This window comes from Mya arenaria, chromosome 4 (assembly GCF_026914265.1).
Source record: "Mya arenaria isolate MELC-2E11 chromosome 4, ASM2691426v1".
Lineage (NCBI taxonomy): Eukaryota > Metazoa > Mollusca > Bivalvia > Myida > Myidae > Mya > Mya arenaria.
The window spans coordinates 44,292,266-44,304,653 of record NC_069125.1 but is presented as its reverse complement, the minus strand read 5'-3'; the positions used below and the strand labels follow the sequence as shown (position 1 = coordinate 44,304,653).

The window sequence follows — 12,388 nt, the reverse complement described above, 5'->3', positions numbered from 1 at the left end:
GTCATTGTTATTGGGATTGACCCGGTTGATACCATCAATGTATTTTCATAAAACCTATTTTTTTCCACTTCCGGTCTTTTTCCATTGTATTACATTGTATTATTAACATTTCGCTAAACATTGGAAGCTGTTGTTGCTGTCTTGGCAGATACTTTAATTGAAACAATTACGCTAAACATTTAAAACATGTTTGCTGTCTTGGCAGACACTATTATTCATACAATTACGTTAAACATTGAACTATTTTATTGTTATCTTGGCAGGCACTATTATTGATACAATTACGCTAAACATTAGAAGCTTTTGTTATTGTCTTGGCATGTATCATTATTGATACAACTATGCCAAACATTGGAAGACTTTATTGTTGTTTGGGCAGGCACTACGCTAAACATTAGAAGCTTTTGTTGTTGTCTTTGTTGGTACTCTTATTGCTACTATTATGGTAGATATTGAGGAGTTTTTGTTGTTTTCTGTGCAGGTACTATTTTTGAAACAATTACGCTAAACATTGAAAGACTTTGTTGTTGCTTGGCAGGTACTATTATTGTCATAATTAAACTTTGGAAGTGAACATAAGTGGCATACTGTAGCCTCATAAAACAATTCATTTTTTGTATTTTTGTAATTGTATATTTTGTATTCAATTTTAATTCTTTTATGTGAAATGAACTTCAATATTTGGTCGCGGCTTCATTGGACGTATTTTGATCGTTTTTTTTGATCGTCAAACTGAACTAAGTCTGGCGCCGATTTTTTGTGGGCGATCGTCTCGGTTGTTAAACCGTTGTAAGAAGTAGGGACAGTGATACGTATGACTTCGGCGACCTCCAATACGTTAAGTTGTTGGCGATTCTTCCGTAGTTTCAGGAAGTTGAGGTCGCAAAACGCTATTGTCGGTTTCAAAGGAGGGTCGGCGAGTGGGCGGCCGTTTATAAGAAGGAGGCATTGCTTCCTAGTATGTAGAGAAATTGTGTCCTGGCGGGAGAGGAAGTGACGTGCGCGCGAAAACCATCCGCTTTCCTCATTATTCGTCTTATTTATATAAATACACAAACAGTTCTTTGAGCTAATATTGTGTTGTTCCGCCTCTCAGATATTTGCAAAGCTGCAACCAAGCGTTCACAGTAATGACCGCTTAGAAGACCAAACAGGTCTAACTGCCTCATTTTTATAAGACATAAGATATTTGATGTCTGTGGAAAGGAACAGCATATATTTGAAGAGTCGTGTACCATTGGTCAAACAACATCGCTATGGTCCATTCAGAATACAGAATGAAATAAACACAACGTCACAGCGCCAGTCATTGATTGCAAATTAAAAGTAAAAAGATCTCTACTGAAAAGACGAGGCCAACGTAAATACATGTATTATTTAAATGACATGACGTATGTCGTTAATATTTGCCTGCACTACATTACTTTGGCATTCATTGTTTAAATTCGGACACACCTATTTGAAGTTATTAAATACATTGGTACATATCTACACTACTGCAAACATCTCATCTTTGACACATGACAGTAAATTTTGTAATTTATTTAAAATACATGTGTATGTATTCCTTGTTCTTCTGCAAGTGCATTTTACTTTTCTTTAGACCAAGTAGCCACATTGCTTCTCCATCATTATTTTCAAAATTTTCATTATTTATGTACAAATAAAACGCTATATTTGTTCTTTGTGAACATACTGCTTTTCGTGTTAGAGAAATGAACAATTAAGACTGAATGTGCTATCGTAAATAATTAACGATAACTTAAAATAAAATGTGTCAGAACTTACGATCAGTTTATAATTGTAAAAACATCGAATAAATTGTCGATATATTGATCACAATGGATGAGAACAGGTATTATTTTATCATTTTAACTGATATAAGGCAAATATTTCAAAATATAGGGGATAATATGATGGGACGCTTTTCTGGTGACCTGAATCACGTCGAGTTCAGTGTGTAAACACGTATCCGTCGAGACCGCAGGTCGAGACAGATGTATGTTTACTCACCAAACGAGACGTGATACAGGTCACCAGTAAAGCGTTTTATCGTAATATTCCATTTATTATAAACCTGCCTATTTAATCATTCCTTTTTATTTTTCCGTTTCAATTTGATTTTAATTTACCGCCATCTGTCAAATGCGCGTATGAATTCGAATGTGTTACGTAGTTTTGTGTATTGAAGTCAAGGGAGAAAACGAAGTCAGAACTTACGGAATACACTTTATTGAGCAAAATAAGAACAAAATATTTTGTGTTTTAGCAAAATTGACAAAATGCTAATACGAAAACAATTAAGAAATGTCACAGCACATAAAAAAACCCACAAAACGGTACTTATTTTACGAGAATACACTAATCCATTTCCTTTTGACGTATCGCGGCCATTTTTAACAAAGTAAATATTCGTGGGATTTTTGACGATCATTATATGCAGAATTAAGGGAAGTTCGTGAGTCAATCGCTATTTCTATCGATGACGCAAATTCGCCTCCTTCTTTGTAATGGAGAGCTGCTCATATTTATGATAATAAACATGGTTTTTGCAACAATTTTTGAACTTCAAAATGGCAAACAACTAGTTCGCTGAAGTAGCTGTGAGCGTGAGTAAAGTTAGACATTTTTATGTATTAAAAAGTTGTTTTACCAGTCTTTTTGGTCACGCTATTTTTAGCAACGCAAAAGTAGTTTCGAGACTACACACGGTACTCGCATGATACGGAATCACAAAACGACAGTACCACGATACGGAATTTTCAATACGGCGTGCTGTATTTTCACTGTTGGATATGGAAAAGGAATTTGATAGGCATATAATAAAGAGGTTCATTTATGGCAATGTGACTATGGGCTGGACACATACTGCCCAATATCTTTTAAAAGCGTATCATGAATTGAATAACATTTCGACGACGATAGCGTTATAAGCATATATTTTTGAAAGCTTGATATATATATAATCATTGAACGAATTGAAACATTTTCTTTTACATTTTTCATGGACCAAGTGTATTTTTATTGTCCTGTTTATTGAGTGCTTGTTATAAGATGTGGTGTGGGGGGGGGGGGGGTGGCGAATATTCTGGCTCGCTGGTGTACGAGGGTGGTGGAGAAAGGTTGCTGTGCGAATCGTGTCCGTACATAGGTCCGTGAGGCGCGCTTGGATTAACTATTGTCAAAGTCGTTGTGCGTTGCTGGCGAGAGGAGGAGGTGGATACACTGGCTGGTTTGTGAAAGTGAGTGATTGGGTCGGGTTGTTCTATCCTTGTTGTCTGTTCAGAAGTCCGTTCGGCGCACTGTGATATGTGTACGACTGCTGCTTGCTGACCTAAATTTAAAAGTCATATGAAAAAATGAATAGTTGATCATGACTTTATTCATTTTATGTATTAAAATGAAATATAAAATATGTGTAACAAGGAAATTGTACATTTATAGATGCACTCTTAAAGTGACACTCTTATTCAAAATCAATACATACACATGTATAACAAACACAAAATTTGAGTGATAAATCATTAACCACTCACTAAATAATGCATTTATGGAACATATTAATTACTGATTACAAGATTGTAACAGTGTATTAAATAGCTGAAAACCCCAAAATATTAATTGATTGCTGAATGCTATAATATTAACAGTGATCTACTATAGTCTCATAAGGTAGAAATACCGTGTTTTCTACACATTTCTTTCAAACTTAACTGGGAATCCTTCATAAGAACCATTGTTTTCGACATTTATTCATTCTTTCTGATATAACATATGTTTTAACAGTTGTATTAATCGTGGTAAATCTTATTTGGGAGTAATAATGCATAAGGGTTTAACATTCAAAATGTATGTTTGCAATACATGTGTATGTATTGATATTAAATACGAGTATCACTTTCAATACTCTGCCAAAACTTTATTTTTTCTTCAATTTATTCGTACGGATCCATATGAAATTCCTAATATATAAGTCTAATCTTATCAGATTTTGATTTCCTCTTAAGCAACTCATTGTCCGGTTAGCGCACTCGCTTCTCGCCGAGGCGTCGAATGTTCGAATCCCGGTCTTGGCGTTGTGAGTCCGGTTGGTGGTCAGCAGGGAAGACAAGTTGGTTACTTCCAAGATATCCGAGTTTGCCCACAGTACAAAACCACACTATCGCGTATCATCGTGCTAACAAGATTAATTAATATTAATAGTTCATTGTTTCACAATAGTTGCATAATAAGTAAGTTCAAACTGAATTTAAAAGAAAAAGTTCGAAGCGAAACATTGCGTCCTTTAGAGTTCAATGCTCGAATCATTCAAAGATGTTAAGGTTACCATGGCTTGGATGTATGACTCCTTCTCGTGAATGCTTGCAGCATTGAAAACAGACTATCACAATTATGCAGAAAACGATAAAAGGAATGACCGTTTCCAAGATTACGTTGATACGACCCCTAGACGATCTTTCGACAGCGCCATGCCTAGTCGAACTAGTCGAACTAGATGGACGTTCACTGCAAAATGGTTGTAATTTTGTTTACGTCGAATGAGAAGTTAACAAAGGTTATTTGTTTGCATATAAGTATAACATTAAAAATTAACGAGAATCATAAAAACTAGTATTTCTTGACGACCATCATGCGTTCAGTTAAAGCTAATTGTCACACACGATAGTAAACGTTTGCGATTTGGTCCTACGCTTGAGGTGTTTGCACTACGATATTACTGTGATGTAAAACAAAACAGTTTGCTTTCTTGCTAGCCTTAATTGAATACAGGGTTGTAGTTATTGGTTTCACATGAATATATTCAAATGTGTATTGTGGTAAATTCTGAAATCCATTTACTTATTTAAAATGTCACAATGCAAGTATTGTTGAAAAAGAATCGGAAACATGTTTATAAAACTGGTATAACTCTTATGTCCTTGTATTGTCTAAACGTGATGTGGTTTATTTTTGTGGAGAAAAACAACAGCAGCAAAACTGTACAAACATAACAGGTCTTAAAGTACTCTTTTAAAACGGAGTTCCGCAGTAATTTATTTCAAATAGAAAAAGCCCGACGAAAAGTGAATCTCACAGAAACACGTAGTTTAGACACACTTACCAGCATCGTTCATATTCACAACAGTCCTGGTCATTGAAACAAACATAGCAGTAAGGCCAATCGTCCTTCGGGCATTCGACCCAGCCATGTACTGAAACATTTAACTGAATACTCGATATAATTTTCGAAAGTGGAAATAATGATGTGTTTTGCATTTGTGTCAAACATAGCCGTAACAGTTTGTGTAGTCAACATATTAACATGAGCGTTGGCATCGGCCTGTTTTGGATGATTGATCAAAATAAGTTCGTAGTTAGTACTGGTGAAATGGTGGACATTTTTTGGGGGAGGATAGAATGGTTTGAATCTGAAGTACAAGAGATATTTGATACGATATGTTGTTGCTGAATATTTGCAAGTCCACAATTAACTGTTCAATAATTGACATTGGCAGAACATGGTGAAGAAAACCATATAGTAGGAACACCAAAAACGTAAGTTTCCTTATCGCCTTTCGATAAAATCTTCAGAAAATGATTGCTGAATTTAAGGTTTTAAAAAACACACCAAATTTTACATGCAAATGGAGAACAAAAATATACACTTTATATATATCAACAAAACAAGTTTTACTACTATCGATGTTAAAAATACCTTTCAAGGAGAGTGTTGCTATCACTGCTAAATTAACATCCATTTATCATACTCCATATACTTAGAAAAGAAGCTATACCATTTTTTAAAATTTGGCACGATATACATGTACTCAATCAATCTGTTTTTGACAAAGTGAAATAAAAGTAATCAGTTTGATCAATTGATTAACGATCATTGTTAATATAACAAAAGAGAAAATATTCGATATCGCGGAAAAAAATGAAGAACCTTGAAGCGAAAGTATAATTAATGATCATGGACACTAGCCAGATTCTAACATTGCGTGACAAAGCTCGTACAAATAGCATTCCTTCAGTAGCAGAACCAACCTGCTTGCGATCAATGCACATAAACTTTACTTCAGTCCCTTCTAATACTGTGTTGCTACTCGTACAATTCATATGAAAGTCATATGAGACGTTTTAGAATGTTAAAAGTTTATGTTAACCAAAATTCGAATGAAGATAAAAAATATATATTCTCATTTGAATCTAAGCTATTGATTCCTTGCATCAAAAATAGTCTTTTATAAGTTATTTAAACAAAGTGCGTGTGCGTGCTCTAGTGCAAGCGTGTGGGAACCGACCATATTCACTTTAACCATCGTCGACTAAGAACTTAAGTGAAGGGACGAGAAATTTCAAAATTATCTGTTCGCCTTGGGTATATAATGTGAACGTGTTCAATGCCCATAATAAAAAAAAACATTCTGAATCAGAGAATTAGACTGAGTTTCAGACTCAATAATCGAAATCGAAAAAATGTTTATTTTCAGATCGTTTTATCGACACCGTTGATGGTTGGTACTGCTTTATACGATTTTGAGTGTTTTCAAAAACTGAGTAGGTTTGAAACAAAGAAAAAAAAGAAAAACGTTATACTATAAATTATAAATAACACTTTTAGTGCATGAAAGGATCTTAATGAAGGAATGCAAAACATTGTCATGTGCTCGTGTGCGCAAACTTTAAGAACAACCCTCATAACAATATTCCTGCTTACATCAGTTTGCAAAATATGTTTCTGTTTTTCCATATATTGACAACCTGTAAACCTACAAATAGTTGGGGAAAAGAACTAAATCAATTATTGAAACACATATATAACACGTCGTCTTAAAATGTTAATATGCGCATATATCATGGAAACATAAATCGAAATATGATACGAAAAATGAATGGCGACAAGATCATTGATGAAAGATTGCGAACAAAACATGTTCCCTTTGTTATTGCATACTTCATACTTTATCATTGCCTTTATTTTGCATCCAGGCATTATATCAAAGTTAATGTATGAAGTGTTTATGGACATAATTGACAATGTAATGTTTTGCTAGAATAGACCTCAGGCAATATGCTACAGCTTTGTGCACAAGAGTAATACCTTTATACGAATCACTAGGAGGTGGAGGGGGGCAATGACTATTCTTTTAAATTGACAAAACTTGTATTCAATGCTTTCTGCCAGGCTATGTATAGCATAGTTAAATCTACATTATAAAGGTTGTAAGCACAAAATTGGAACGACAGTTTTATTTAGCATATGGTGTTTTATTATCTTATAATGGGGCGGCTGCTAACTCTACACACAATGCCTTACGTCTATGAAAAATGTACCATGAATTGAGCAACATTTTGCATACGACAGAACTGCCGTCAAGTTTACATCATATAGCCTTTTTTGCAAACAAACAGTGTGTAATTCAAATCCTGTAGAATGCATATGAGTGTGTAAATTTACAGTCAAAACGAAATCTAGCAACGATAATATTGACAATTATTTCGAAAATTCGGTGAAAATTCATCCGTGAATTTCTAGCAGATGGATCGTATTTTACTAAATTGCAATTCAAAATTATGTTTAAAAATATTTTCTACAGCATTAAGCTTACTTAAACATTTGTTAAACGGAATAACATTCGAAAAAGTGTATTTGGGTGGAGGGGTTATGTTATATGGCTATATATAATAAGATTAAACAAAACAAAACACTTAATAAATACATGAGTTGATTATGCAACGTAATTTGGCTAATTCAGAACGTGTGCTTGCGCAAAGGTTCAATAGTTAACTATTGTCCAGTTCGTCGAGTGAATGTAACAGAAGGTGGGGTGGGAGGCGGCGAATATTCTGGTTGGCTGGTATACGAGGGTGGTGGGGAAGGGTTGCTGTACGAATCGTACTCGTACATAGGTAGGCTGGTTGTCCAAGTCGTTGTGGGTTCCTGGCGAGAGGAGGAGTAGGACACTCTAGTTGGTTGGTGAAGTCGCATTGTGGGGTCGGGTAGCTCTATTATTTCTATCTGTTCAGAAGTCCGTTCGGCGCGAAGTGATATGTGTACGACTGCTGCTTGATGACCTACCACTGAAATTCATTTGTAAAGAGTGTCTTGACTTTCTTCTCTTCATAAATGAAATTGTTGTATCAAATATTTCTAACAGGGAAATGGTATAATCATGCACTCTGTCATTACTTTTCTTTATAACTTTCTTCTGTGAAAATTACTTTTCATTTCCAAATTAAAAGCTGTCCAGTAAGCGCAGTGATTAGAACTTTCGCATTCAACCAAGGCGTCCCGGGTACTTTTCCCGGAATGAGCGCCCGAGTTTTTTTTGGTGGCTTACTTCAAGATTTGAATCAGGGTTACCATTGCTTGGATGAATGTCTCCTCTTTTTGCATGAAACATGTTCTGCCGGAATGTGTGTCTTAACAAAATAGTCCGAGCAGAAGAGAACTTCACCACTGTTAGACAGACTTACCAGCATTGTTCAACTTCACAACAGTACTCGTCATCGAAACAAGCATAGTAATGAGGCCAGTCGACTTTCGGGCACCTTACAAAGCCAAGCGCTAAAACATTTAATTAAATAATCTATTTTTATTTTTGATATACGAAATAATAATAACTTCCGCATTTGTTTTGACATATCCGTAACGCTTTATGTAGAAACAATATTGACATTTATATGGGCATTAGACAGTTTCGGCTAACTGATATAAACAACTGGTTAAAGGGATGACATATATGGGGAGGATATAAAGTACAACAAATTTATAAAGCGATATGCTTTTGTTAAATATTTGCGAGACATGTACACTGTTTTGCTTCAAATCAAAATGATTGACAGAACATAGTGAAAAAAAAATGTAAAATATAAATACCACAAATGTTATTGCTAAATATAAGTTTTTTTAAACATACCAATCTTAACATGTAAATCGAAAGAACAAAGTTATAGCACTAAAACATTAACACACGATAGAAAAATGAACAATAATCAATGATAAAAATACCTTTCGGAATTAGTGTTGCTATCACCGCTAAAACTAACATCCTTATATCAAACATATTCCGTATTATTGGAATCGAAGATAAACAAGTAAAACGGATTTTACCTAAGTGTTGAATTTGGCATTGTTTGCAAAATTCGAGTCTTCAACAGGCGTTTTATCAAGTCGTATAGAAATCTTTATATAATAGAATCAGCTTTGCAAATTGATCTTTGGTACGATATACAGTACGCAATCAACCTGTTAACTATTTTTTTTACAAAGTAATAAGTATGACACACATGTTGAAACGATCATTGTAAATATAAGACAAAATAGCGGAAGTACGTGGAGAACTGTGCTTTATACAAAACAATGGTCTTAAACTCGTTAAAAGCCGGATTAGTACAATAAATGAAAGGGCTCGTTGAAAAATATCAGTCGGTCAGTTGATGATGTTACACTAACACTGAAGATGAAGAAAATTACGGAAGTGTCCACGCGAGGGAAATGGAAGAAGGTTAAAAAGGAGCTATTTATGGAAACTGGGCAATGATGCATCTACTTGAGCCCGTAAAAAATGTGTTAGCAGTCGTATGTATCCACATGAGAACCGAAACTCTTAATAAATCAAACTCATACTTCTTTTGAAATTTAGATGGCCTCATATCTAAATAATGTCAGATGATAATTTATCTGACCTCATGAATTCATCATACGTTTAACATCTCAACACCTCTTGATTAAGCTCAATGTCTGTATCGGTATTTTTATATCCTTTATTCGTTGATTGACTCTGTTCCTAAGGACAACGACCAAGCGTAATGTTGGTGCTCAAGCCGGTTTAATTCCAACTGTTCAGTGACGACAGTTTAGCATAAAGATCATTTACACATCGAATTTATATCATTATAAACCTTACTTGTATGACATAGTTCAATATGAACCATGACAATAAAATCATTTGTCATACAACAAAAAAATACAAAATCAAAACAGATAATATACCAAAAATGTCTTAAGTACCAAGTACTTAAATTTAAACAATTATGCTAACCATTTGAAACATTTTTGTTGTCTTGGCAGGCGCTAATTTTGACACAATTACGCTTAACGTTGGAAGCTTTTATTGTTGTCTTGGCAGGCACTGTTATTGAAACATATACGCTAAACATTGGAAGATTTGTTGTTGTCTTGGCAGGCACTATTAATGATACAATTACGCTTACCATTGGAAGATTTTATTGTTGTCTTGGCAGTCACTTTTATTGTTACAATTACGCTTACCATTGGAAGATTTTATTGTTGTCTTGTCAGGCATTATTATTGATACAAATACGCTTACATTTTGAAGATTTTATTGTTGTCTTGTCAGGCATTATTATTGATACAATTACGCTTACCATTGGAAGATTTTATTGTTGTCTTGTCAGGCATTATTATTGATACAATTACGCTTACAATTGGAAGATTTTGTTGTTGTCTTGGCAGGCACTTTTATTGATACAATTACGCTTACCATTGGAAGATTTTATTGTTATCTTAGCAGGCAATATTATTGATACAATTACGCTTACCATTGGAAGATTTTATTGTTGTCTTGGCAGTCACTATTATTGATACAATTACGCTTACCATTGGAAGATTTTATTGTTGTCTTGGCAGTCATTTTTATTGATACAATAACGCTGAACATTGGACGCTTTTGTTGTTGTCTTGGCAGGTACAATAATTGTTACTATTATGGAAAATATTGAGGAGCTTTTATTGTTGTCTTTGCAGGCACTGTTATTGAACAAATACGCTACACATTGGAAGCCTTGTTGCTTGACAAGTTCTATTATTGCTTTAATTAGGCTAAACATTGGAATTGACATATCGGAGGCTCATAAAACAAATAAATCTAAACTTACTCTTGAAACATGAAACGTGTTTTACACTTATTTGGAGGCATACTTTATACATTTTTTGGATTTGTTATTTTTTTTTAATTTAATTTGAATTGACATATGATCCCTTATCGATATATCTTGTTTTTGATCCAAAACTCATTTATGTAACATTAACTTTATATTTGGTCGCGGCTTCATTGAATGCATTTCAATGGTTTCTGTGATCGTCGAACTGAACGCCGACTGGTGACGATTTTTGTGGGCGATCGTCTCGGGTGGTAAACCGTTATAAAAAGTAGGGACGGTGCTTTGTGAGGCGTCGGCGGCATCCAATACGTAAAGTTGTTGGCGAATCTTCCGTAGTTACAGTAAGTTGAGGATGCAAAACGCTATGTCGGTTTCCAAATAGCATCGGCGAGTGGGCGGCCGTTTATAAGAAGGAGGCATTGCTTCACAGTATGTAGGGAAATTGTGACCTGGCGGGAGAGGAAGTGACGTATGCGCGAAGACAATCCGCATTCCTCGTTCTTTGTCGTATTTATACCGATACTGAAACAGTTTCTTTTTGCTAACATTGTGTTTGTGTATTAACTAAAAAAAACGTTGTTAATGAATTGATAACTATGCCGTCCTGATACTCATTGGATACGTTTCGTGACGCGACGTAATGTTTTTAAATGTTGTTTTTATGGATGAACAGTTCATTCCGAGACGCAAAACTTAAAGTGGTACATGAAATGTTGTTTAATATTTTAACCATTAACTTCATGTACGGGGTCCCGTCGGTATTCATGCGGTAACCAATAACAACTACACAGCAGTGACCGATTACTGCGCTTAATCAGAACTTGCAATCTATAAACAATGGAATACTATTTAAAACATTTACGTTTATTTTCTTATGGTTACTTGAAAAACATGTTCGTTTGAACAAGATTCTCATATGTGTTGGCTTGTTTTAAGTCAGAAGCTTATAAATGCAAAGTGGTCAAGATACCTAATGGAACCAGTAATTCAGTTCTTTATTCGTAACTACTAATACATATACAGTTCAAAATAGAGCATGGGCAAAAGTGCAAACTTCATAAAAAATATCATAACATTAATTAAAAAGAAGTGTGCACGTATCTATAATACGGTGTAGCTAAAATACATTCAAATTTCAATGCGCCGATTCTTTTTAGCCCCCTCACATTGGCCGACCTACAAACAAAGAAAACTAAACAGTACTGGTAAAAACATAACAGTATTGCATTTACATGTATCTAGAAACATGTTAAGTATATGATTTATTCATTCCATTTATACAATGAAAACAACAAGGACAAGTCCAGTAGTCCGAAAAGAAGCCCTTTTTTCAGGCACAAGGCAAGGGCCAGGGCGACAATACTAGAGACACAAACGTATAAACACCCTGTTCACAATTACCACCAGCACAAAATCATTATCTGTTTTGCTAAAATCAAAAACAAAACAGTCGAGACACAATGCTACGCATTAAATTATCATTTCAAAACCATATATT

The 12,388-nt window shown here is 34.6% G+C and overlaps 1 protein-coding gene across 2 annotated transcripts; it reads right to left on the bottom strand.

Annotated features, from left to right (window-relative positions):
* Positions 1 to 2,327: 2,327 nt before the first annotated feature.
* Positions 2,328 to 5,802, bottom strand: LOC128233072 (uncharacterized). Of its 2 annotated transcripts, none has more exons than XM_052946950.1 (4): positions 5,696 to 5,802; positions 5,102 to 5,192; positions 4,328 to 4,506; positions 2,328 to 3,334 (listed from the first exon to the last, which is right to left on the bottom strand). In XM_052946950.1, the coding sequence occupies exons 1-4, from the start codon at positions 5,736 to 5,738 to the stop codon at positions 3,048 to 3,050; spliced, it is 600 nt and encodes a 199-aa protein (XP_052802910.1). In that variant the 5' UTR covers positions 5,739 to 5,802; the 3' UTR covers positions 2,328 to 3,047. The 2 variants fall into 2 exon arrangements, with proteins under 2 accessions (XP_052802910.1, XP_052802911.1); XM_052946951.1 differs by lacking the exon at positions 2,328 to 3,334 and adding an exon at positions 3,842 to 4,177.
* Positions 5,803 to 12,388: the final 6,586 nt, after the last annotated feature.